Source organism: Rhamphochromis sp. 'chilingali' (assembly GCF_963969265.1).
Source record: "Rhamphochromis sp. 'chilingali' genome assembly, chromosome: 4".
Taxonomy (NCBI): Eukaryota; Metazoa; Chordata; class Actinopteri; order Cichliformes; family Cichlidae; genus Rhamphochromis; species Rhamphochromis sp. 'chilingali'.
In genome coordinates this window covers 36,352,548-36,374,495 of record NC_137948.1, presented here as the reverse complement: position 1 = coordinate 36,374,495, position 21,948 = coordinate 36,352,548, and the positions used below count along the sequence as shown (strand labels likewise).

At 40.7% G+C, this 21,948-nt stretch overlaps 1 protein-coding gene across 1 annotated transcript in view; it reads right to left on the bottom strand.

Moving 5' to 3' along the window:
* The window catches only part of LOC308396365 (voltage-dependent T-type calcium channel subunit alpha-1I-like), a 168,836-nt gene that overhangs the window by 109,839 nt on the left and 37,049 nt on the right, over positions 1-21,948 (bottom strand). Inside the window, exons 4-5 of the mRNA XM_080881602.1 lie at positions 14,609-14,768; positions 291-633 (exon numbers count right to left, since the gene is read on the bottom strand). Of these exons, the coding sequence (XP_080737728.1) occupies positions 291-633; positions 14,609-14,768 (503 nt within the window). The remainder of the gene's footprint in view (positions 1-290; positions 634-14,608; positions 14,769-21,948) is intronic.

Below are 21,948 nucleotides of genomic sequence, written 5' to 3'. Positions count from 1 at the left end.
CCACACATTTTTGAACCTGTGGGAGAAGCTGGAGAACCTTCACTGACATGCGAAGTCCATATATAAACCCCCACCCAGCCTAATTTAAACCCAGTACCTTGATTTTGGTGAGGCAACATTGCTAATCACTCCAACACACTGCCACCTGGATATGTCTCCCTTGTATTATTTAACAGCATCAGATATCATGAATTATAAAAATGACAGAGGATGAATCATCACACAGTTAAACAGTGTTTTAATTACTCGATTTACTTGTACAGCCTCAGGTTAAAAACAAAAAAACCCACCTGAAAGATGACAATCCAGGCAAAGGCAATGTTGTCAAAGTTGATGGCTCCTTTGTGGGGGTTGCTGTACCCAGTATGACACCTGGTGTAGTACTGGTTCCAGTTCACACAGAGCCCTGCTACACTGACGCTGCCGTTGGCCAGGGGCTCGGGGCTCAGACCGATAGACTGGCGATACAGGATGTCATCTTTGTCCAGGCAGCATGTCTTGCCTCCTTCTCGGCGGGCCGGCACATCGGAGCAAGACATGATGCCATTGTCAACAGGAAGGGAGCAGATAAAAGGACGCTCGTCATCCTCATCAGCCATGTAGTAAGGCCGAGGGAGACTGACTCCGCTACTGCTGGAAGAGTCCAGGAAGGAGACGATGATTACAACAGTATCCTAAAAACAAAACATTTCCTTGTACAACGTAATGTTAAAAATGATAAATACACTTTGAAATGGGTCAAAAAAAGAGGGAAAAGGAAAAAACTGAAGAAAAGATACAGATGAAAGACAATCTGAAATCAGTCTTAAATATTTATGAATTGAATGGTGAAAAAATCTGCTTGTCAGAGTCAAAGACATGCAGTATTAAACATCCAGTCATAGTAAAATCAGCATAAAATGTGTGTATTATAGACAGGAATAGTGTATTTCATCAACAAAGTCTCACATTTAAACCAGGCAGAACAGAAGTCATATTATATGGGTGAAAGAGAATTTCACCCATATACCATACCATTTCGAGGTATTTTTTTAATGAAGATATCTAATAAATGATCAGATAAGAAGAAAACAAAATCATCTCTAAACTTGCCATTCTCATCCATCTGTTTCTTTACAAGTATAGTGGCATGCAAAGAGATGCACACGAGCCTAGATCAAAGCTTCATGTGTAATAGTGCATTTTAAGTTTGTTATATGAGTGCTCACAAGTGGAGAGATGAGTGGATGAAAGGACAGAGATAGTATTTAGTATTTAGTATTTATTTATTTATTGTCATTGTCAAGAACAATGAAATTGCGTTTGGGGCTTCCATACAACCCAAAAAAAAAGAAGAAAATAATAAATACCCCTTAAAACCCAAGTGTACATATTTAACCCAGTGTGACTCCAATGCAATAAGACAATCCTTAGCAATAATGTTCGTAGAAATTCAGACAAAGACCTGAGAAACATGACAAAATACAACAATGCAACCCATTCAATATTATTGTACTGTGAGATAGAGAGAGAAGATTATGTGTGTAACAGTAAAATTGAAAGAAATACACCACAAGCAGACGCACGCACACAGACACAGAGGCAGGGTGGTAGTGATGGAGACATTTTAACCCTGACACATCTAGCTGACAGTCTGCGGTCTGACTCTGTTTGACAGCCGTTGTCTGTCCGCGGCGCACCGTTTCCGTGTGACGAACATTTTTCTTGATGTAAGATTGATCATGTACTGGCTACAAAGGCAGCCCGAGAACAAGCCGTCAGACTCGCTGTTCAGTCCAGCAATCTGCGTGTTTCTCACACTGAATGTGAAATTTCCCTTTTGGATTTTTTCTTTTCGTGTTTTGCAAACTACAGAAACACAAAAATATTGGAGGCTTTAAAGTCTTCTATGCAAACAGAATTTTAACAATGTGTTCAAAGCCTGACTCAAACCTGTTAAAAACATTTCACAGCAGTGTGATTTATAGTGCTTTTTGCTGAAAAAAATCTTTTGACTGACAAGTTTATTTTGTGTCACCTTCTAAAGCGTGACTTTTAAAGTGTTAAAATCAATTTTTGTCAAGGAGTATGATGGGATTTTATAATGTAGTGCAAATACTTTTTTTTAAATAGAAGAAACCGAATAGTGGAGAGTTTACACATACGTAAGAAGCGAGAGATTGCTGGTTTGATGTCAGGAGGAAGTACAAATCCCCCGCTGGTTGCATCAGGAAGGGCATCAGGCTTAAAAAGCTAGCAAATCAAAACTGTGGAGCAACCTACTGCAGCAACCCCTAGTGAAGGGAGCAGCTGAAAGTACCTTTTAAAAGGAAGAATCTAAAATCACCATTGTCTAGACATAAAAAATATGCACTAGTTTCATCACTGTATTATTGTATCCCGTTGAACGTTTGTGTGGAACTGTGTCCTTGACTTTGATCATTAAAATCGAATCAGTTTTGTTTTGACTCCAAGTGCAAAATTTTAAGAAATTCTTTCAAAGAGTTCCTGATTTAGCGAGACAGCCAGACAAGCAAAAAACAAAATGCGCCGTCATAGACGTGAAAAAAGTTTTTGGGCTACAATGTAGCTTGCCATCGCCAGTGTGTGAATGTGTGTGTGACTGGGTGAATGACTGAATGTAGTGTGAAGTGCTTTGGGGTCCTTAGGGACTAGAAAAGCGCTATACAAATGCAGGCCATTTACCATTTACCAAACATTTATCTCAGCCAGCCCAAGGACTATGTGACCAGTTTTATTTATAAAGCAAACCCAGGGTTCACAAAGTTCACAAAGAGATTACAGATTTAAAAACAAGTACAAGAACTTTAAAAAAGCATGGTAATCAGATTACAATTTTGAGTACCACAGTCGCATTTATCACATTACAGTTTCAATTATGCCATTCATTGCATTACTAAGGATTCTTTCAAGCTTGCATTAAACGCGCCTCTTGCTATGATCAGCAAACTTTACTTCAAACATCTCTTCACGCTAACACAGAGTAAGTAGGGTTCTGTGAGGTCTTATAACCTGAGTGTTATTTATATGTCTATGTTACAGAGTAATGCAAAAGTAAACTAATGGCTAGTGTAACATATTACTTTCTTCTGGGAGTAATATATTAATATTTGTTTGACCTCAATACTCTTAATAACTCTGAGTGATATGAAGGAAAGATACAAAGTACTAGACAGTGCCTACATGTAATGTGGGGACAGCATGTTATTAGTGGTACCAAACATAAAGTCCACAAGCAGCTACTGTCACTAATAAAAAAGGACCTAACCAGACCAAACTGTGGCCATGTTTCGACCACCTTTCATGTGCTAAACATGTTATTCACGATCTAGCCTGCAAACTGATATCAGCAGCACATTTTTTCCTCAGTTAATGTCATGGTCCCCGTGCCTGCTCGGCTGGCCCTGTGTGGCTACATGTTATGTTTTGTCTTTTCTCTCTCTCCTCTCTCTCTGCTCGCTGCCTGGGCGGAACTCATTGTGAGCTCCCGGCCTCCACCACCTGTAGGCAATCACCTGTGGCTCCTCACCTTGTTTGCTCCCGCTACTTAAGGCAGTGACTGAGAGCACCTCGCCGCTGGACAGCCAGTTTTGAGCTCTGTCCGTGAAAGTTCCGTGCTAACTCTTGTTCTCTGTATGCAGATTTCTCGTGCTTGGTTTGGAGACTCTGGACACTTTTCCCGACCCCTCTCTGCACCCCTGGGAACCCTGGCCCCCTTCTCCTTCACCTGTATATAGTGCACCTGGAGTGTGTAAATAAACCTGTTTTTCTGAGATTTCAGTCTGCGCCGAGTCCTCCCTGCTCCTCCGTGACAGTTAATTCTAATTTGGTAGCTCGTCCAGCAGGGTGCATGACAAGATGAAGAAAATGCAGACAAGAAGACGTTAGATAAGCAGACTTTAAAAGAAAAGCTAATGCGGTCTGGCGCTGGTGTTATGCAGCAGGCTGCTGTCTGGTTCAGCGTGACCGTCTGCTCTGCCTGTTATAGAACGCTGATGCTACTTCTCAATTTATGACTTGATTAGCTGCATCCAAGAAAAAGTCTGTGTTTAATGAAACCAAGAAAATGTAAGACACACGATACAAAAGCAGTTGACAAAGGAGTAAAGCTGAAATGATGAAAAGAGAAGACAATAAACCAAACACGAGGAGGAAGAGAGTAAATGTGATCGTTTTGGCAATATTAGGAAAATGAAAAGATAGAGGCTGAAAAAAAGAGCGAAGCTGTGTGTGATTTTATTTCAGTGTGAGGTAGGGTTGCTATTTAGAAGGCAGACCAGAGTAGGGCTGGGCCATATTATACCGTTCACGGTAATACCGGTATAATGTTAGGCAACGATAGGAAAATGAAATATCGCGATAGAATGGGAGTAAAACGCGCATGCGCAGTGCCTTTGTTTTCATACGCACATGGCCGATTGTTGAGTGAAACAGATGAACCAGAATTGGTTTGTAAAAATGGTGCAACTTCCGTGATGTGGAACTGGTTTGGTGTTTGTCCGTCAGATACACAACAAAGCACATTTTTTTTGCAGAACATGCAAGCGGCCGTTGTTATTGTCGTATTTGTCGGACTAAGATGCTCTTAAATCTGGGAGTAATCTGGGTCCTAAACTCCGTATGCTTCAGGTCAAACAACACTGCAGCATCACTTAGAGTTAAAAACTGTCTAAATTCTTTCATCTTTAATAAAACGATCAGCATTGCTGCTTTACCAGGTGTAACTATAAAGTTTAACTTCCAGGCATCCATGAAAACAAAAGTTATTACATTTAACGGAGTTAGAAGTTAGCAGGAAGCTAGCGGAAGTTAGCTCGCTAGTTTCGCTAGTTACCTAAGCATGATATTGCATGTTCTGACTGAGAGATTTCTGAAAAAAATCAAACGTACAGCTCTGCAACCACTTGCAACATAAATGAAGACAGGAAACTAAACAGCAGTGACGTTTGTAGGGTTACTGAAGTTGGGCTAGCTGGTATATAATGATGTGCTACGTGATCGCTAGCGACACAGCTATGTTAGCATAACATAAACAGTGAAGCTGGAGGACGAACACTAACACTTTTCCACTTATAAAAGTTAACGTGAAGGTTCTTCATGGTTAGAGACAAATGCAATCGCATGGCAGGATACTGTAAACGGACCAAACTTCAGTCAGGAGAACAACTGAGATAATCCATCCACAATATGAGGTTAGTCATTAATAGACTGCAACAACATGGGAATAGAGCAGCTGCCAGAGAATTCAACATTAATGAATCAATGGTACAGAAGTGGAGGAAGCAAGAAGAATGAGTTTAATAAAGTTTGATTTATCTGACTGCTTTGTTTCGCTTAATGTGCCTTATAATCCCGTGCACCTTATGGTCCGAAAAATGCGTACTGCACACTGCAGTTTAATGTTGCAAAGCACCTCTTTTTAACTTCAGTGGATATTATACATGGTTATGCTCAGGATATGTCAGCCCATTTCTACTGGAAATGCCTTTTGGTTAAACTTTCAGCAAGGAATTTGCATTTGCACTGTTACATTTTTATAAAGCTTTAATGTACATAAAAACCAGCTTCTTGTTTAAGTGAAAATAAATGGAAGGTTGTCTTTTTGCGCTAGTAATGTTGTGGAGTTGTATTTTGTCTCGCATCAATTATATCGTCGGTTATATCGTTATCGCAAATTTTCAAATATATATCGTGATAAATATTTTTGGCCATATCGCCCTGCTCTAGACCAGAGAACGACATACTGGTTAGCATTTACAATTGACCTGGTATTTATGATGACTCAATAGAAGCAGCATAGTAACTACTCTCTGTCTAACACACTCTGTGTATTTGTAGGTCTTTGTATTGCTTCCACTGACTCGGTCCCTGCGTACTGCAGGCTCAAAAGAAGCTATTAACAAGCCAAAAAACATGATCCATATATCCAGCATAACACTGGATATTTTTGACCAGGTTTCGTCCATGATTCTAGTTGAAACAGGTATTTTTAACCCAAATGTCTGAAGCTAAGACAGTAGCTCTGGTAGGTATTAACCATGTATGCCCTTCCACTGAACTTTGTAAGTGTGTTTTAAGCTAAACTTTGTTTCAGTTTAGCTTCGGTTTACTGTAGAGTCTCTGGTTTACCAGCAGAGGTTCATAAAATTCTGTTAGCATGCTCCTAAGCAAATATCAGATCATCAGTAGATATTTGCCACCTCATATTGTCTTGGATAATAACCCAATAAATCTGTACCTAATATAGTGTTACCAAGATATACTTATACCATGCATTTACACATCGTAGCACAGGAATGATAAAGCTGTCTATCAGAACGATTGATTTGTCAGTGGACAGCAAATATTGTGTCATTTCTGCTGAATTCCCTGTTATGCTGTGTGCTCCTCGCATAACTTAAAATTTTCAGTTTATTTAACTAAGAAAATGCATGCTAGATATCTAAAAGTACAAAAGAGGCAGCTTTATCTCACTCAAAAATATTACTTCCCTCATCCCCAACTGGTCAGAGGATGGCTGCCCCTCCCTGAGTCTGGAGGTTTCTTCCTATTAAAAGGAATATGTCTCTGTGAAGGTTCTCAGTCATCCAGGTCATCGTAGTCAAAGGAGCTTGCAAAGAAAAGCATCTGGACTTCTTTCAGTTACTTGAAGACGTTTCACCTCTCATCCGAGAAGCTTCTTCAGTTCTAAGGTCAAATGGTGGAGAGTCCCAGATATAAACCTAGTGGGAGTATCCCCCCACAGAGGGACAAAAGGACCCCCTGATGATCCTCTAATCGCCTGAGCCAAGGTGTGAAACTGGGTGTGGGTCCCAGTCAGCCAGAGTTTCGGGTGAGCTCACTGTGAAACCTGGCCCCACCTTATCATGCGAATTCCTGAGATCAGATGGCCTCTGTGGGGGGAAACTCCCAATAGGTTTATATCTGGGACTCTCCACCATTTGACCTTAGAACTGAAGAAGCTTCTCGGATGAGAGGTGAAACGTCTTCAAGTAACTGAAAGAAGTCCAGATGCTTTTCTTTGCAAGCTCCTTTGACTATTAAAAGGAAGTTTTTCCTTCCCAATGTTCGCAAGTCCTTCCTCAAAGGGGGCCGTTTGATTGTTGGGGCTCTCTCTGTATTATTGTAGGGTCTTTATCTTACAATATACAGCATCCTGAAGCTAGTTCTATTGTGATTTGCCATTATATAAATAAAACTGATATGAAGTATCTCACTGACTCTCTCTGGACATCTCACTACAGAGACATTAGTTTTTAGGGGTATTTCCATGCTCATGTTCCTCTTAGGGATGTAAATGTGCAGTGTATTGTCTGCACAAATGAGCATGTGTTCCCAGATATACCCCTGTGTTGTTCATCCTTTTCACAGTCCTTACTGGAGGTATGAGAAGAACAAGTAAATATGAGAAAAATGTGACAGACAGCCAACCATCCACAAGTCCCAACCTCTGTGCACGACTGAGCCAACATCCGCTGACAGCAGATATCACAGCCTCGCTCATTATCAGTTTGGACATCAGCTGTGTGTTCCTGTATACCGAGGTGATTATGTTCGTCACCAGAGAGTGTCAGACAGACAGCAGTCATTTCACAGCTGAAGAGATGTTGGACTCCTGACAGCAGAGGCACCAGCTAAAGCAGCTGTTTCATACCTCTTGCTCTTGTTTCTGGAAACCTGGCAGTGTGAATTACAACCGTCACACACTGTTTACATCAGCTCTCTGACAAAAAAGGGGTGGAAAAAGAGTACCTGTGCGAATGTTTTACCAAAATTGGATGACATTATTGAGATTTACTCAGGGAGATCAGGGCATCCCATGATTACATCCCCTCTCCATTTCATCTCAGAATTGGTTACTATGGTGATGACCTACCCCAAAGCCTCTCATCAGATCATTATTTTCTTTCCGGGCTTGTAAGTGCGAACCGTCGTCCAGCCCACTCTGTGCAGCCAAACTGGCCCAATCAAATGCTTGGCCTCAGATCTGGTCTCCCCAGGCATTTCCTTACCGCTAACAGAATCCCAGTTATTGTCTGAGCTCTGTGTTTGCACAGTGGTATTAGCTGTACTCTTAATCATAGACATGGTTAGGAACAAACAACACCTGTTTAGCTTTAAGCTTCTAATTCTGATTTGCTATTTCCTACCAGGGAAAATGAACTGTCATAATTTATGACTAATTAAGAAGCGCTGACTATTAAAAATCTCTTAATTTTGCTGTGAAAAATACAAGTGAGCAGATAATGAATAAAAGCCAGCTGGTATTAGGTCATTTTTTACCTTTGGGCCACTTTATTTTATCATTCTTTTCTATACAAGCGTTCCGAGACAGTATTAGTATTAGGAGATAACATTTAAATCACAAAAATATCATGACAATATAAAAAGTGAACAAAAAGGATCTAATTCATTTCAACTAATTAAGTATAATGGCAGTTCAGCTCAAGGTGTCCTGGATCTAGGAACCCAGTGTTTGTGTTTCCTGGTTTTTGCATTTCGTCTCATTTAGTGTTTTTTATTAGTGTTTTTCATCTTTAGTGTTTTGTGGTTTCTGGTCTTTAGGTTTTGTTACTGTGCCTTGTGTTCCACGTGTCACGTCCAGTCAGTTATGCTCTCATGTCTGTTCTTCCCCAGTTCCGGTGTCAAGTCCGCATCTTAATCTGTGTGTCATGTTTCCTGTTTTATTTTGGTAGTTGCTCTTCTTGTGTATAGTGTGCTCAGTTTTGCTTCCTCCCTCGTAGTACACACACCTATGGTGTCAATTTCAAACTCCTTGGTCACCGTGTTCTTGAGTTATTGCATTCAGAAAATTTTCAGAAAACTTGAACTCTGACCTTGACCTTAAAGTCAAGATCACTGAGTTTCAAACTCAGATTTTTAGTAACTGCACCTATGGTATCAATTTGAATCTTCTACGTTGCCTTGTCCACTAGTTATTGCATTGACAAGAATTTCAGAAAACATGACCTCTAACCTTGAGGTTGATGTCAGTGAAAATCAAAGTCATTCATTATTTTTAGTAACTTCACCTATGATATCAATTTGAAGCTCCTACATCGCATCACATTAATTGCCAACTTAGATCTTCACGCCTCCCACCCATCAGCTGAGGGAGTAAAAGTACAGGCAATCCTGGCAGTCTGTCACTCATCAGGAGTTTTTGGTACAGCACTTTCTTTGCAATCATTTTCACCTCGCAACCTCCAGGAATTACTACCAACCAATCATGGAATACACATTTTTCCCTAGTAACCGGTGGTTATATCATGTCCAAGGGACAACACTTGCATGACATAAGTGAAAAACCTCAATAGCAACTTAAATAAGGAATGGTTCAGAGTTCCTGGATTAAGCCTATTAAATAAATCAAAAGATAGATTTTAACTCCAATCTTTAAAGTAGACGGTGTCTGACTCCTGAAGCCAAACTGGGAGCAAGTTCCACTGGAAAGGAAGAAATCAACAACTGCTTACAAACTTAGGCACAATTAACTGATTTTAAATACACAGTACTACTTTACAGCTGATTTTAACAATATTCCAATGCATTTAAGATTAATTTTAGGCAATTCAGCCTCCAATTAAAATTCAACTTTAAAACAACACATATTAGGAATCTTGAGCCAAACACACAAAATGTTGTTACTGAGGTTCTCACAACTAGAAAAAGTATGAAACTTAAAGAATATTCCTTACTAGTATTAGTAGTATCAATTTTCTAAAATAACAACAACTACCAAAAACAAAAGGCATTAAAATATACTGACAACAGCCTAGGTTACCATGTGTTGTAAGACTGCTGTTTGACCTTCACATCAGATGGACAGAACGAACTGCCCCGGTGCCCATCTCCCTCACATGTAAATGCACTCTGTACCACTCGAAAATCATTTTTCATTTTAGTTTAGTTTGTAGCAACTGAAAATAAAATAATTCATAATTATAATAAAGGTCAATCAAATGGACCAATATGGCAAGGCCATGATGATCCACTTGGTAAAATAAATCCGCTTGGCATCTTTCTTGGCCTTAAGACAACAATTCTGATGGCTAAAGATCCAAACGGGACACACAAAAAAAAAAAAAAAAAAAAATCATTTTTCAACATGTGATGTAGTCCAGTGACTTAAACAGAGGGTCCTGAATGTTTGGAACAAATGCTATGGCCCCACAGCCAGATGTTCTCAGATGTGGCATTAAAATGGAGAGGATGCTTGCTCCATGCATTTGCATGTCTTAAACCTAACTCTGGTCTCTTTTTAAATCTACCCAAATTAAAGTGTAAAAGAAAAATCAAATCAAGTCTGCACGTGAGTCTCAAGAAATTACACTAAAAAGACACATGATTAAAATAATTTAACTATTAAACATTTTTGCATGAGAACTGTGAAATTGCTGAATTAAAGAACTTGGCATCAAGACAAGCTTTTTTAAATCACCAAACTTTTCATTTTGGGTAGAAGCTGAAGGTTGCTGACATATGAGTGACAGCTGGTGTTTCTGCTGCTCTGCACAAACACATGCATTACACAGTCCAATGCCCAGAAATACAAAAAAGCAAGTAGTACTCCATGAGCAGAGAATGAGCCTAAATCTACTACAAAGCATTTGCACTTCACACAGCAAAATCTCCAGTGTTAAATTAACACTGGAGAGTGTCTATATGGGTCCACACCTCTGAGTGTTAAATACAACACTGTTGAGTGTTAAATTAACACTTTTGACAGTGTTATATGTTTAAAAGTAACCTAGTCAGTTTTGAAGATTAACAATGGCTAACACTGAGCAGTGCTGATTTTCTAACACTGGAAAATAACTCAAAATGTTAGAAATATTCCAGTGTTAGAAAATCAGCACTGCTCAGTGTTAGTCTTTGTTAATCTTCAAAACTGACTAGGTTACTTTTAAACATATAACACTGTCAAAAGTGTTAATTTAACACTCAGAGGTGTGGACCCATATAGACACTCTCCAGTGTTAATTTAACACTGGAGATTTTGCTGTGCACTAAAGCAACATGACAGAAGAGTAATTGAATTTCTGATACCGCCAACCAAAATAAACACCCCACAACCATTGGGACACGGAACAGTACTCTTGAAAAAAAAAAATCATACGAAAAATACAATAAACTGTGCAATACTATTAAACTATACAGGTAAGATATGGCGTTATTTTTGTGCCACTATTCTGAGCGCACGTAAAATAAGTTGCAGGTGCAAGTGCTGCATTTTGAGGAGAAATTTATTTTGAGCAAAGAAAAGCTAAATCTCAGTGAACAAAATTCATTGCTGCGTGCAAAAAATGTATTTCAGTGTTTGCTATTATCCACACACACACAACAGCAGCCCCTCTCGCTCAGTTTTTGCATTTGCGCTCGCTCGCAATGTGTTGCTTGCGCTCTCAACATTTCTGCCGGTGCGCGTTCAACTCTTTCTGTACACCGTTATATTTGTGCCACAAAACCAGTTTGAAATATTACTCTGTCTGGGTCACAAAATAAACTTTAAAGATATTTTCATGCGAGAATGTGTGCTATGCATAAGTGCTCTAACGTTTTCAGAGATGCCTGTTACCTGGTGGTGTAGTTGGTGATTTCTTTGTCAGTTCAGCCTTATATATCATGTTTAACCCGAGTGACCACCCGGTCAGCTGGTGGGTAACAGGCATCTCTGAAAACTTTAGAGCACTTATGCAAATATGAGATGTCTTGATGAATCGAGCAGATATTTGAAGTTTACACAGCACCATTCTCGCATGAAAATATCTTAAAAGTTTATTTTGTGACCCAGACAGAGTAATATTTCAAACTCCGCCACTCTGTGTTCCTCCGCCACTGCCTCGTTTGAGTTTTGGACGAAATGGATTCTGGGATATTGCATTTTGTCATTTCGAGCCGATTGGAGACCAAAACAGCCAATCAGATTTTTTTTGCATCCAAGTCTGTGATTGGTTTTGTGGCACAAATATAACGGTGTACAGAAAGAGTTGAGCGCGCACAGGCAGAAATGTTGAGAGCGCAAGCAACACATTGCGAGCAAGTGCAAATGCAAAAACTGAGCGACAGGGGCTGCTATTGTGTGTGTGTGTGTGTGTGTGTGTGTGTGTGTGTGTGTGTGTGTGTGTGTGTGTGTGTGTGTGTGTGTGTGTGTGTGTGTGTGTGTGGATAATAGCAAACACTGAAATACATTTTTTGCATGCAGCAATGAATTTTGTTCACTGAGATTTAGCTTTTCTTTGCTCAAAATAAATTTCTCCTCAAAATGCAACACTTGCACCTGCAACTTATTTTACGTGCGCTCAGAATAGTGGCACAAAAATAACGCCGTAGTAAGAGAGGTTAACTAAGAAACAGCAAAAGGATAAAGGCACAGTCCACCTAAAGCTTAGACCTTTTCTGAAATTCAGATACAGTACTCTGTACAGCTAGGAAGTGTGTGCATGTATCAGTTCTTAGTTTTTTTATTTGTTTTCTTCTTGCACCCTTTCTAATATTCTAATATTTGTTTGAATTTTTACAAAGTAGAGGGATGAGTATATGAATAAGGGTGCGAAGAGCAGGGGGTGATTTGTCACAACATACGCAGTCATTTTGTTTATATATTTGCAAGCAATGTATTTATAAGCTTGCTCTCCCATTCACGATTTCAGATTCATAACTTTATTGCAATTATACTGCTTCATCTCCTTTGAAATTTCTGCTGGTTAAAGGCCAAAAATTGGACTCGGTCACTCTGAAGTTCAGTTACAGTCAGTCTTTTGCTATTCACCACCTTGAATATAGTGGCTGTGATGAATATGTATGTATGTGGCTAGAGACCGGCCACATATCTATTACTCCAAAGATGGGGAAGAAGAGAAGTCGTAAGTGTTTATGTGCACTGGAGGCAAATTTGAATTCGTGCCTGCACCTTCACTCGCAAGATATGAAAGATCACAACTGTAATTTCTCACCTGAGAAAGGTCCCCTTCACCCAAGAAGTGAAAACATTAACAAAAGTGACAACGTGATATCGCTGCAATTACTTGTCAGTAGAACAAGAACAAGTCTGAACAACAGCTAACAGCAGCTAACATTATGCTGTCCCTCTGATAAACAGTTTGATTACATTCTCACATCACATGAGAATTTATTCACTAAATGTCATGCCAGCAATGCTAGCAATACTTCAAAGACAGTTTAACACCATCTAATAGCAGCGAACAGAGGCTAACACCTGCTAACAGAGGCCAACAGGAGCTAACAAGTGGTAACAGCAGCACTTACTGACAGAAAAGTTCAAGATATCCTCAACAGCTCACCTCAGTATCACTTTCCTTTCACAAAGTGTTACAGCCTCCTCCAGAATAAATATATGTTGACACTCGGAATATTGACAGCTGAGGTAAACAGCTGACTTACAGCCTAGCATCACTACAGATTAATGGTGGACAGAGTTATTTGTGAGTAATGTGAGAAAATTACTGTGAGAATTAGGAATGGTAAGAACAGACTTCAGTTGACTGCAATCTACTGACATCTAGTGGTAAGATTTTAGACACTGTATCTTTAACTATATTGTACTTTAACGCTTGATTTTGAAGTGCAACTTATATGCCAAGAATTGCCGTCTTGCCCATGGCACATGTCCTAAACATTTCCTTCAGCATTTTCTAGTATGACTCAGATTTCAGTGCTCCATGACAACTGGTGTTATTTCCTCAAACAGAATACATCTTATTCAAACCAATAAGTTCAAATATGGTCTTGTTGTTTGGGATTGACTGGTACATGTCGCATTCTTGTGTGATCTCTGTTGGTCGATCGTTTCTGTGGAGGGTGAACATGATTTTGAATTTCTTCCATTTATAGACGATCTCTGTGAATTGTGGTTGTGTGTTGGAATCTAAAGTCTTTAGAGATACTTCTATAACCTTTCCTTGTCTGGTGAGTTTGAATATTACAGCATTGTGAAACCTAAAAGAGTTACGTTCAGTCACCCCTTCTCCATCTATTTCATTTTGCCAAACATGTTTAAGCTACAGTACCTGGAATTTCTCGATCCTACGTCTCTGCAGTTTATTGCAGAAACGCTGATACAATCTTGATGACTTGGCAGAAAATGGGTGAGAGAGAAGCAGTGAAGAAGAGTGTCAGCCTTTTAATTAAGTGGCAGATTTGATTATGAGGTAATGATATTTGCTTTGTGCAAATTTTAGTTTGCCATCAGCCTCATTATATTAGCACTTGAGAGACGGGGCCAGAGGGAGGCTTAATCTCACACTATGGAAATATGAGTGAATTGAATAGATGATGTAATTAATCTTCTAGAGTCACGCAGAGGGAGGGCAGGTAATGAGAGGAGAGGTGACAGACCTATTTACACATACAGAAACTGACACACGTATAAATTGCGGGTACAGTGTGTATTTTGATTCATGTGCTATTCAAGAAGTTACATCATTGACACAATTACCGTAATAAAGAAACACACACAGAGGTGACAGTGTGTAGTCGTCAGACTCACACACGCCCTGTCAGAGGGATTAATGTTCAAGAAGACAGAATGTGCATCACATGGTCTCACACTCTTTTCCACACTCAGACGGAGTAGGCGGTGACTCACAGTGTGAAGTTCTCCTCGGGGTAGCAGCGGTTTCTCAGCAGCCCTGCCCACAGCTGCACTCCTATGATGCCGAAGATGAAGAAGACGAAAAAGCAGAGGAGAAGGACGTTACCCAGCATGGGCAGTGTGTCGAGCAGCAGGTTCACCAGGATACGCATGCCTGGAGAGAGACAGACAAATACTTATGTGATGACACATCCCGCACAGCTCTATGGCTGACTTTACTTTATGATCTAAACGGAGCAATGGCGTTCCCATCCACTTGCTACGAAGCTTTATAGGAAGATTGTGTACAGGTAAAGAACAGCACACAAGAGGAAAGAGGAGGAATCATTTACTCATTTTATTTGCAGCATGAAGAGAAAAAATACCTATAAGTAATTACACACCAGCAGGAGAGCACCGAATCACAGCTGACTTATGCATATACAGTAATAAACCGACCTTAATTAGTGAACTGTTGTGAGCTGAACAGCAGTAATATTAGCACTACAAAGCATTACGAGCTTGGAAAGCATCGATGCAGTTCTGTTATTGATTTACTAGTAATGACTTTACTCTTGCCCCAAATCCCTATTTGACTTAAATAAAACAGTAAAAAAAACACAAAAAACACAAAACAACCTTTTTGTTCACAGTCAAGAGATTATTTGTCTTCTCAAACCTTGTAAGAGTCTTTCAAAGGATTTCTTTGGACATTGGCTGCTCATTTTTAGTCCAGCCCTTGTGTCTGACCACTTTTAGTGCAGCTCAGGGCATGAACCCAGGTTGTTTCTGTTCAGGATAGAAAACTTAGCAAAAAAGTATATACAAATTGTATCCTTAACCACCTTTGTTTTTGGCAGCTTGTTGTAAAACCACATTATTTGTTTCTTTTCAGCTGACCTGTAAAAAAATGCCAAAGATAACACACGTTGGCATAAAATAGTATTTTGTACTATCAACCAAGTAACCAACAAGGTGATTTACAAACAAAGTAAGCTGCAAACTTGCCACATGTGAGCATTGTACTGTGTCTTTAAAAAATTAAGGACACTGGACAAGTACTGTTATCTTTCTGTTACAATTAACCTCTTTTCCATTCAGTCCAACCTGCCTGCACTCCCTCCTTCACCTCTCTTGCACACTCTGTTTATTGCTTGGCTGATCCCAGGTATTTAAACTCATGCACACCTTCACCACCTCTGCTCCTTGCAGCTTTATTGTTACACCTGTCTCCCTCTCATTCACACTCATTTATTCTGTCTTGTTTCTACTGACTTTCATTCATCTTCTCTCCAGAGCATACCTCCACCTCTCCAGGCTCTCTTCCACCTGCCCCCTACTCCCACAACAAAATGTCATCTGCAAACATCATACCCACGCAGACTCCTGCCTGACTTGATATGCCAACCGGTCCATCACCAATGCAAACAAAAAGGGGCTCAGAGCCGATCCCTGATGTAATCCCACCCCTACCGTGACCTCATCTGTCACCTCATACCTCAGCTCTGTCTTGTTGTTCTTGTAAATGTCCCACCAGCCTCACATACTTCTCTGCCACTCATGTCTTCCTCGTGCAGTACCACAGCTCCAAAAACACAGTGCAGCTCCTTCTGATGGTCTCTATAGTTCTCTATTAACACTCTCAAAGTAAACATCTGTAGTGCTACGAAGCCATACTGCTGCTCACTGATCATCATCTGTCTTCTTCACCTGGTGTCAACAAACTTCAACAACTCTTTCCCTCTCAGCTTCGGTGTATGGCTCATCAGCTTTATCCCTCTGGTATCAGTATACCTCTTCTCCGTTCCTCAGGCATCCTCTCACTCTCCCAGCTTGTGTTAAACACTCTTGTCAATAAGTCGACTCCCCTCTCTCCTGGATATCTCCATGCCTCCACAGGTATGTGACTTAGGGAAATTATAAGATATCTTGCATAAGAGAGTTCATGCGATCATACCTAATATTGATATTCATGCTCGTTAGAATTACACACACCCTTACTTTAACCCAAATTTCACTAAATTACTGATCACAAAATCAAGGCGTTTGCACCGTACTGTATGACTGAAGCATTTTAGGAAGCACAGCAACAGTGTGGGAAAGAAAAGGTTGGTAAGAACTAATCAAACAGTTTTTGTATTTCACTATAATGTTTCCTTCTAACAGAGGTTAAGCAATCTCCAACTTTCTAGAAAAAGATCTAATGATGCCAGCTTAAAGTGTCATTCAGTTACCAAAATCTTGTTAACTTTGTTATATTTTGAAAACTAAGCTCTTTATAAGAGGCAGCACTGCTGACTGTGATAATTCTGTGTTCTGCTTTAAAATTGGATGAGCAACATACCCTTATGCTCCACTGGAAAATGGAAGACGTGCACAAACACACAAAAATCTTTGGATCTGTATAATTAGTGCACACAGACTCCAAATCCTCGTCTCACCTATCGCTTTCCCTGTCTTAAAACATTCTCTGCCATCCCTCCCACTCTTTAGTTGGTGCAGAAATTTACACAACCATTTCTATATAACTCGTCGTATTATCATAATTAGCTAATCAATCACTAATCTCACTAATTCTAATCTCACAGCCAATTACTTTGGGGCTAAACACTTGGGGAAACTAAACCATGGGTTAAATTCTATCTGTAAAATGGATTGAAGATTGATACAACATTTAACTGATTAGTCAGGGGGAAGGCCATCCATAGATCCTCTTCCAGGGATCTCATTATATAATGTAATAAAAAGGATGTCTTACTTGATGAATGCATACACTGGAGGTGTGCAGCTGTACACAAGCAGAAGACTTGGAAACTTGACCCGTGTGTTTACAGTAAAAGTGATATTTCCATATAAAATAAAGCTGTGTTTTGAATCTGATGTATATTTTCTGTCTGACCATGAAAGAATCTTCCCTATTAGTGATGGATACAAAGTTCAATTTTTTTTTATCTTCTTGTATAAAATCTTCTTCAGAGCTGCAGGAAGTGGTAAGTCACACATGGAAAATATTATTCATTTCTAATGAGAATTGAAATCCCCCTTCTGTGATTTTAGTTTTGGTGGGAATATATATATATATTAGGGGTGCAACGATATTCGTATCGATATTGAACCGTTCGATACAGTGCTTTCGGTTCGGTACGCATATGTATCGAACAATACAACATTTGTAATTTATTTTATCAACTTTTCTTCTGACGATGCTGTCTGTGTTGAGCGCTCAGTGAATCTGCGTTCGACTACTCCGCCTAGGCTGCACTGTCGAGCGCAGATCCACTGAGCGCTCAACACAGACAGCATAGTCAGAAGGAAGAGCGCAGGGCAAGCTAGCAAGACAGAAGTTAAGCTCTCCTTGCAACATTCAGATCTGGCGTTTGGAATTATTTTGGTTTTCATGTGACGTATGACCCTGAAGGTAAGCGAGTCATGAACTAAAGTAAAACAGTATGTTGGATGTGCCACGCAATGCTCAATTACATGGGTGGGAACTAGTGTGTTAGCGCAGTTAGCTCGTTAACGTGTTGGCCGTCTAGCCCCATGCACGGGGCGATCGGCGGTAGCTCGTTAATGGAGATTTGCCGTGTTGTGGCGTTAAGGTCATTTCAACGAGATCAACCTGAAAGCACTAGTGGGAACACAACGAATATGACTGCACATTTACACCGACATCATCCTAGTGCAAAGACAAAAACAACAAGCATGCTACTAACTTTAGCCGAGTCATTTAGACAGCTGTTAGCACATGATTCTCCTTATGCTGCTGAGAATATAGCCCAGAAGAAGCGGATAGTATAGCTTTTATTTTGGAAAGAGACATTTCTCTGTAATAAACTCTCTTTTCCAAAGATGAGTGATTCCTCAATCAGATACAGGGCTTGCAATATCGCTAGCCCGACGTCCTGGGGCTAGCGATTTTTTCAGTCGGGCTACCAAAATCTATCTCTGCCCTGCCCGTCGGGCTATTGTAGGAAGGAAAAATATATGTCAATGCTTTTGCATTCTTTCAGAAATGTAGCTGGGTAATTATGTCATTGGCATTGGTGAGCCACTGTCAATATGTGACATATTGAAATCACGTTTGAATTTGCACTTGTTTTTTTGCTTTCACTTTGCAATCGTGCTAACTGTGTATAGAGAGCCACAGCACTGATCTGTGAGTGATGATAATTTGTGCACCAATTCCTCTGACATCGTCTTATTAATCGTTAGCTTACTATGCAAACATGACAAGTGAAATCTCCCGCAGCAAGCTTAAACATGTGAGAGGTTGATCGCGCAGAGAATCGCTGAGCTTATGTGAGTGTGTGTGTAAAAGCAGCACGATATATATTTTAGTTCTGCTGAGCCAAATAAGACAGGTCAGGGTGAAGAAGTGACAGCCAAAGAAAAGCTTACCACAAAACGGAGAAGTTATGACAAATCAGACTATAAGGCAAAAAGAAAGTGCAGCTTTATGGTTTCATGGACAAAAGAATTTCTGTGGCTGCAATATGACGAGCTAAATAACCAGGGCTGCACATAAGTGGTCCGCAGGTGCGAATTCGCTGTCAAAATAAAAAACACGCACAAGGGTTAGGGTTAAATTTAAAAACTGTACTTTTGAGTTAAAATATATATTTATAATTTTAATAAATGACAAATTAAAAAGGCATGAACATTTTTTTTGTATCGAAAAAAAATATCGAACCGTGACACCAAAGTATCGAACCGAACCGTGAATTTTGTGTATCGTTGCACCCCTAATTAATATATATATAAAACACCCAGCACGCCCCTGCGGGCGGTTTATCCTTCAAGCTCGGATCCTCTACCAGAGGCCTGGGAGCTTGAGGGTCCTGCGCAGTATCTTAGCTGTTCCCAGGACTGCGCTCTTCTGGACAGAGATCTCCGATGTTGTTCCCGGGATCTGCTGGAGCCACTCGCCTATCTTGGGAGTCACCGCACCTAGTGCTCCGATTACCACGGGGACCACCGTTACCTTCACCCTCCACATCCTCTCGAGCTCTTCTCTGAGCCCTTGGTATTTCTCCAGCTTCTCGTGTTCCTTCTTCCTGATATTGCTGTCATTCGGAACCGCTACATCGATCACTACGGCCGTCTTCTTCTGTTTGTCTACCACCACTATGTCCGGTTGGTTAGCCACCACCATTTTGTCCGTCTGTATCTGGAAGTCCCACAGGATCTTAGCTCGGTCATTCTCCACCACCCTTGGGGGCATCTCCCATTTTGACCTCGGGACTTCCAGGTTATACTCGGCACAGATGTTCCTGTACACTATGCCGGCCACTTGGTTATGGCGTTCCATGTATGCCTTGCCTGCTAGCATCTTGCACCCTGCTGTTATGTGCTGGATTGTCTCTGGGGCATCTTTACACAGCCTGCACCTGGGGTCTTGCCTGGTGTGATAGACCCCAGCCTCTATGGATCTTGTGCTCAGAGCTTGTTCTTGTGCTGCCATGATTAGTGCCTCTGTGCTGTCTTTCAGTCCAGCTTTGTCCAGCCACTGGTAGGATTTCTGGATATCAGCCACCTCCTCTATCTGCCGGTGGTACATACCGTGCAGGGCTCTGTCCTTCCATGATGGTTCCTCGTCTCCCTCCTCTTTCTTGGGTTTCTGCTGCCTGAGGTATTCACTGAGCACTCGGTCAGTTGGGGCCATCTTCCCAATGTATTCTTGGATGTTCGTTGTCTCATCCTGGACTGTGGTGCTGACACTCACCAGTCCCCGGCCCCCTTCCTTCCGCTTAGCGTACAGCCTCAGGGTGCTGGACTTGGGGTGAAACCCTCCATGCATGGTAAGGAGCTTTCTTGTCTTTATGTCAGTGGCTTCTATCTCCTCCTTTGGCCAGCCTATTACCCCAGCAGGGTACCTGATCACGGGCAGGGCGTACGTGTTGATGGCCCGGATCTTGTTCTTACCATTCAGCTGACTCCTCAGGACTTGCCTGACCCTCTGCAGGTACTTGGTGGTTGCAGCTTTTCTAGCGGCCTCTTCATGGTTCCCATATATATATATATATATATATATATATATATATATATATATATATATATATATATATATATATATATATATATATATATACACACACACATACATACAGCTGGATACATATACATATATATTAGGGGTGCAACGATATTCGTATCGATATTGAACCGTTCGATACAGTTCGGTACGCATATGTATCGAACAATACAACATTTGTAATTTATTTTATCAATTTTCCTTCTGACTATGCTGTCTGTGTTGAGCGCTCAGTGAATCTGCGTTCGACTACTCCGCCTAGGCTGCACTGTCGAGCGCAGATCCACTGAGCGCTCAACACAGACAGCATAGTCAGAAGGAAGAGCGCAGGGCAAGCTAGCGAGACAGAAGTTAAGCTCTACTTGCAACAGGCAAATTGAACCTCATTCAGATCTGGCGTTTGGAATTATTTTGGTTTTCATGTGACGTATGACCCTGAAGGTAAGCGAGTCATGGACTAAAGTAAAACAGTATGTTGGATGTGCCATGCAATGCTCAATTACATTGGTGTGAACTAGTGTGTTAGCGCAGTTAGCTCGTTAACGTGTTGGCCGTCTAGCCCCATGCACGGAGCGATCGGCGGTAGCTCGTTAATGGAGATTTGCCGTGTTGTGGCGTTAAGGTCATTTCAACGAGATTAATCTGAAAGCACTAGTGGGAACACAACGAATATGACTGCACATTTACGCCGACATCATCCTAGTGCAAAGACAAGTGGAAGCAGACAAAAAAAAGCAAGCATGCTACTAACTTTAGCCGAGTCATTTAGACAGCTGTTCGCACATGATTCTCCTTATGCTGCTGAGAATATAGCCCAGAAGAAGCGGATAGTATAGCTTTTATTTTGGAAAGAGACATTTCTCTGTAATAAACTCTCTTTTCCAAAGATGAGTGATTCCTCAATCAGATACAGGGCTCGCAATATCGCTAGCCCGACGTCCTGGAGCTAGCGATTTTTTTCAGTCGGGCTACCAAAATCTTTCTCTTCCCTGCCCGTCGGGCTATTGTAGGGAGGAAAAATATATGTCAATGCTTTTGTATTCTTTCAGAAATGTAGCTGGGTAATTATGTCATTGGCATCGGTGAGCCACTGTCAATATGTGAATTTGCGCTTGTTTTTTTGCTTTCACTTTGCAATCGTGCGAACTGTGTATAGAGAGCGACAGCACTGATCTGTGAGTGATGATAATTTGTGCACCAATTCCTCTGACATAGTCTTATTAATCGTTAGCTTACTATGCAAACATGACAAGTGAAATCTCCCGCAGCTTACACATGTGAGAGGTTGATCGCGCAGAGAATCGCTGAGCTTATGTGAGTGAGC